General features: G+C 42.5%; 1 protein-coding gene across 1 annotated transcript in view; it reads left to right on the forward strand.

Moving 5' to 3' along the window:
• Window positions 1-2,267, forward strand: part of LOC138843656 (acidic proline-rich protein HP43A-like) — a 30,984-nt gene extending 28,717 nt beyond the window's left edge. Inside the window, exon 6 of the mRNA XM_070048354.1 lies at window positions 2,092-2,267. Within this exon, the coding sequence (XP_069904455.1) occupies window positions 2,092-2,267 (176 nt within the window). The remainder of the gene's footprint in view (window positions 1-2,091) is intronic.
• Window positions 2,268-6,000: the final 3,733 nt, after the last annotated feature.

Genomic DNA, 6,000 nt, shown 5'->3' on the forward strand with positions numbered 1-6,000 from the left:
AGAACAATATTTTATCAACATATCAGTATTCTCATTTCAAACAACATATTTCTTAGGAAACTTACACATCAACTCAAAGAGATATATCAATTTTGTAGGGATTTTGTTGCTGGCTGTTTTTGTAGTTATTTTTTCTTTGGTTTGAACTTTGTTTTACTTTGTAAAAAGGTATGTTATACCATTCTATGATTGTACCATGACTTCTTTAACCAATACCCAAGCAATGGACATTTCGGCTGGTTTCAGTTTTTGCTGTTACTGGTGCACACTACAGTGAGCATCTTTGTAAATATATCTTTGGACATTTTCAGTACAACCAAAGTCAAACTACCTAAGAAAACTCTTTAGTTCTCCATGTTTTCATGTTGTAAGCACAGTTAAGGTCACGTGATCTTCTAGGTGTATATAAAGAGCAAATAGAGTGAAATTATGAAGGAAATAGGAGAAGAAGTGGTAGAGGGAGAGAAGGTGGGCTCTCACCTATATCACTTCAGTAGTACTGCAAGGGATTAGAAGTTTCCTACTCTGGCAAGTCTTCCCTATAAACTTCTCTATTTGTTTCTGAATAAGTACATAATGTCCTTCAGGAAACATAACGTTGAAACAGTAACATTGTCTTCAACATCTAATACAATAGCATACAACTTCTGATTGGCATTTGGTTTTGTCTGAAATGTGAGGGTAATAAATACAAGGCAAGAACATCCACATAACCTTTGCATTGATTATTCCAGCACATTTTGTTCCTCATTCATCCACAAGGCAACATCTAGGTGAAAAGAGTCCCATTTTTCCCCACCTTGCCTGAATTCTACAACTCAAACACAATTCTAAGTTATATATTTATTTACTTGACACACACACACACACACACACAGAGAGAGAGAGAGAGAGAGAGGAATCTCTCATCCTGTTTATTCCCCAAATGCCATATGGATAGAGAAGCGAGGGCTGTATCCAGGAGCCCAGAATGCAGGTCTCCCACATGAGTGTCAGGGCCTCAACCTCTTAAGCCATCACTTTTACCTCCTACTGTGTGAATTAGCAGGAAGCTGGAATTGGGACAGGAGATAAAACTCAAACCGAAGCACTCCCATAAGAAACACAGGCACCCCAAAAACTGGCCCACCAAAATGAAATGTTTAAAATTAGTTTCAGATTTCTTCTTGATATTCTTATAATTCTGGTGGGATAAAGAATATAGAATAGACTGGCGTGGCTTCTCAGTTGGCTAATCCTCCACCTGTGGCGCTGGCACCCAGGGTTCTAGTCCCATTCTGGGCGCCGCAGGTTCTGTCCTGGTTGCCCCTCTTCCAGTCCAGCTCTCTGCTGTGGCCTGGGAAGGCAGTGGAGGATGGCCCAAGTCCTTGGGCCCTGCACCCCATGGGAGACCAGATGAAGCACCTGGCTCCTGACTTCAGATCAGTGCGGTGCACTGGCTGCAGCGCGCTGGCCACAGTGGCCATTGGAGGGTGAACCAATGGTAAAGGAAGACCTTTCTCCCTGTCTCTCTCTCTCTCACTGTCCACTCTGCCTGTCAAAAAAGAAAAAAAGAATATATAATAAATGTGGGAAGTTACAGAGTAATCCCTAAAATATCCTAAATAATTTATTCAGGTTTCTAAGGAAATAAATGTATCCTTAAGTCTCTTTTCACAAGAATTCACACTTTCCCCCATACCTTACCATTGCTCAATTTTATGTCTTTCTATTCTTCCACTGTTCTTTATGATAACCTGAGTGAATTTCATAAAAGAGGCAGCATCATCTATTAAGGTATAAGGAATTTAGAGCACTTCAGAGATAAGCAGACTCTGGTCTACCATTTTTGTTCATACGAGGACTGGATTTTCAGAAAACTAACCTAATCATTAAAATTAAGGCTGGGGCGCCACCCCAGCTGCCACTGCGCCGCCCGCGACCCACCCTGGGATGGACAGGTGAGACACGCATGGTTGAGTGAGGAAGGAAATCAAAATCAAAACAAAGTGAATAGCGCCTGCGGGAAGAGGGCTCAATCCAGGGGGACGAGCTGAGGGATTGAACATGCCAGGATCCCTTGGTGTCTCCACCCTCCCCCCCCATAATCAGAGCTGCAGTGGGCGGAGAGCAGCCATCTTGTTAGTTTATATTCGGGCATAAAGGAGGGCGGCCTCTGCTTTCGCCCTCTGAAGGAGGAACTCTTAGTAGCGGGACCAGGTTGGTTTGGAGCTACTCCCCACACCTCGCGCAGGGGCCGCAGTGAGTGGGCGGCAGCTGATCAATGAGGCCCAGGCACTTTGGTGCAAACAAAGGTACAGGGAAACCGGCCCCAAGAGGCAAAGCTTGGCACCTCAAAGACCTGACACCAGCCTACTCAAGTTACCAAAAAAGAAAGAAAGAAAGAAAGAATCAAACTCTAGAAGGTAGAGCTGCCTGCTTATACTGGCTATTGGTACAGACACATAGCAGCCCATAACAGAGGGAAATCAACCTGAAAATTAAGCCAAACAGAAATGTCTAAGAACAAAGGAAAAGTCCAGAATAAGAATATAGAAAAACCTATTAACTTACCAATGGAGCAGGCTAAAGCATCCATAATAGAAGCTGAAGAAGAAGAATTTGAAATCATGCCAGAAAAAGAATTCAGAAAATTAATAATCAGATTACTTAGAAATAATGAGAAACAAGGCCAGCACCATGGCTCAACAGGCTAATCCTCTGCCTAGCAGCGCCGGCACACGGGATTCTAGTCCCGGTCGAGGCACTGGATTCTGTCCCAGTTGCCCCTCTTCCAGGCCAGCTCTCTGCAATGGCCAGGGAGTGCAGTGGAGGATGGCCCAAGTGCTTGGGCCCTGCACCCCATGGGAGACCAGGATAAGCACCTGGCTCCTGCTTTCGGATCAGCACAGTGCGCCTGCCACAGCACGCTGGCCACGGCGGCCATTGGAGGGTGATCCAATGGCAAAGGAAGACCTTTCTCTCTGTCTCTCTCTCTCTCTCACTGTCCACTCTGCCTGTCAAAAAAAAAAAAAAAAAAGAATTAGAAACATATTCAAGATCTGAACGAAAAGCACGCCCATGTATTAGAGATCCTAAAGAGAAGCCAGAATGAAATACTAGAAATGAAAAACTCAAATGACCATATAAAAAACACCGTGGAATCCCTCAGAAATCGCACAGATGAAATAGAAGAGCAAATATCGGAACTCAAAGACAAACGTCCAAAAATAATACAGTCAGATCAAACACAGGAAGAAGAAATTAGAAAATTAAAAAATATGGTTGGAGACCTACAGATTCAATCAAGTATAGTGATGTTCAGATAATAGGAGTCCCTGAGGGTGTGGAAAGGGAGAATGGATTGGAAGGTGTTTTCAATGAAATAATATCAGAAAATTTCCAACAGAGGCAAATTGACAATAACAACCAAATGCAACAAATACTCAGGAGCCCCAACAAGTTAGACAACAAGAGAAATTCACCATGACACATGTGGCAACATTCAGTTCAGTAAAACACAAAGAACAAATCCTAAAATGTGCCAGAGAGAAATGACAAATCACATTCAGGGGTAAGTTAATCAGACTCACCCCAGACTTCTCATCGCAAACACTACAGGCAAGGAGACAATGGCATGATATTTTCCAAGTTTTAAAAGACAAACAATGCCAACTTAGAATACTATACCCTGCAAAACTATCATTTATGAATGAAGGTAAAATAAAGATCTTCCATGACAAATAGAAACTGAAAGAATTTGTATCCTCACATCCAACCCTACAACACTGGCTCAAAGACGTACTGCACACAGAAATACAAAAACAAGAACTTCATTACAAAAAAAAAAAAAAAAAAAAAGCGAATGTAGAAAATGACCCAACTAAGCTACAAACAAATCTCAAAATACATAAACAGCTCATTTTAGGAAACATGACTGAAGAAAGATAGTACTTAACAGTAGTCACACTGAATGTGAATGGCCTTAACTCTACTACCAAGAGACACAGACTACCTGACTGGATCAAAAAAGAGAATCCATCTATATGCTGCCTTCAGGAAACACACCTTACCAGCAAAGTTGCACACACACTGAAAGTGAAAGGATGGGAAAAGATATTCCAAGCTAACAGAAATCAAAAAAGAGCTGGTGTGGCCATCCTAGTAACAGATAAAATAGATTTTAACATAAAAACTATTAAAAGAGACAAAGAAGGGCATTCTATAATTATCAAAGGATCAATCCAACATTAAGACATTACTATTATAAACACATATGCACTTAATTACAGGGCACCTGGCTACTTGAAATAATTACTAAAGGACTTAAAGGGAGATATAGATTCAAATACAATAGTAACAGGGGACTTCAACACCCCACTCTCTAATGGATAAATCAATCAGACAGAAAATCAACAAGGAAAGAACAGAGCTAATTGATGCTATAGACCAAATAGACCTAGTAGATATCCACAGAGCCTTCCAGCCCACAGCCACAGAGTTCACATATTTCTCCCCAGTACATGCAACATACTCTAGGACTGACCATATGCTAGGCCATAAAGGGAGCCTCAACAAATTGAAGAAAATTGAAGCTATATCATGCACCTTCTCAGACCATAGTGCAGTGAAACTCCAAATCAACAACCCAAGAATACACATGTTAAACACCATACCAATCAAAATACCAAAGACATTCTTCACAGACCTAGAAAAAATGATACTGAAATTCATATGTGTCGCTCCCCCATTCGCGGAGGGACGACACTGGGCCCTCCGCTGTTCTCTTTCCCCGGCTCTTCCCAGGTTAGCTGCCAGCCCCCCACTCGCGGAGGAATGACGCCGTCCCGGATTAGCTGCCAGCCCCCCCGCCTCCGTGGAGGGGCGGCACCCCCGCCACTTTCCCCGCTTCCGCGGAGGAGCGGCATACCACCGGCCGGCTCTCTCAGGGGCTGCTCAGATGTTCCTCAGATGTTGCCCGGTGCATATTGTCTCTCTCTTCCTTTATCGTCCTCTTCCACCAATCCATGCTCTGCTGCCCACACAACGAGCACGCTGCTCTCCTCCAATCAGGAGCAGGATCAGCTCCTGCAGCTTATCAGTCAAATTGGTGAGGCAGCTGTGTAGAAGTTGTTTGCTGTCGCTCAGCGCCATATTGAGGGAGATCAGATGCCTAGAATTAGTCCTAGCAGTTCCAGTAATTTAGTCTAGTCTCGGTTGCTCCCCACAATATGGAGGACCAGGAGACCGTGAATAGCTAAGCAATCCTATATAATAAAAACAAAGCCAGAAGCATCACAATTCCAGACTTCAAGACATACTACAAGGCAGTTATAATCAAAACAGCCTGGTACTGGTACAAAAACAGATGGATAGACCAATGGAACAGAATAGAAACACCGGAAAGTAATCCACACATCTATAACCAACTCATATTCATCAAAGGAGCTAAGACCAACCTCTGGAACAGGGACAGCCTCTTCAACAAATGGTGCTGGGAAAACTGGATGTCCACATGTCGAATTATGAAACAAGACCCCTATCTTACACCTTACACAAAAATTCATTCAACATGGATTAAAGATCTAAATCTACACTGTGACACCATCAATTGAGAGCATAGGGGAAACCCTTCAAGACATTGGAACAGGCAAAGAATTCCTGGAAAAGACCCCAGAGGCATGGGTAATCAAAGATAAAATAAACAAATGGGATTACCTCAAACTGAGAAGTTTCTGTACTGCAAAAGAAAGTCAGGAAAGTGAAGAGGCAATGGACAGAATGGGAGATATTATTTGCAAACTACACAACTGATAAAGGATTAAAACTAGAATACATAAAATGATCAAGAAACTCCACAGCAACAAAACAAACAACCCAATAAAAAGATGGGCCAAGGACCTTAACAGACATTTTTCAAAACAGAACTCCAAATGGCCAACAGACACATGAAAAAATGCTCACAATGACGTTTCACCTCACCCCGGTAGAATGACTAGCATACAGAAATCAACTAAAAAC

This window comes from Oryctolagus cuniculus, chromosome 9 (genome assembly GCF_964237555.1).
Source record: "Oryctolagus cuniculus chromosome 9, mOryCun1.1, whole genome shotgun sequence".
In the NCBI taxonomy this organism is placed as follows: domain Eukaryota; kingdom Metazoa; phylum Chordata; class Mammalia; order Lagomorpha; family Leporidae; genus Oryctolagus; species Oryctolagus cuniculus.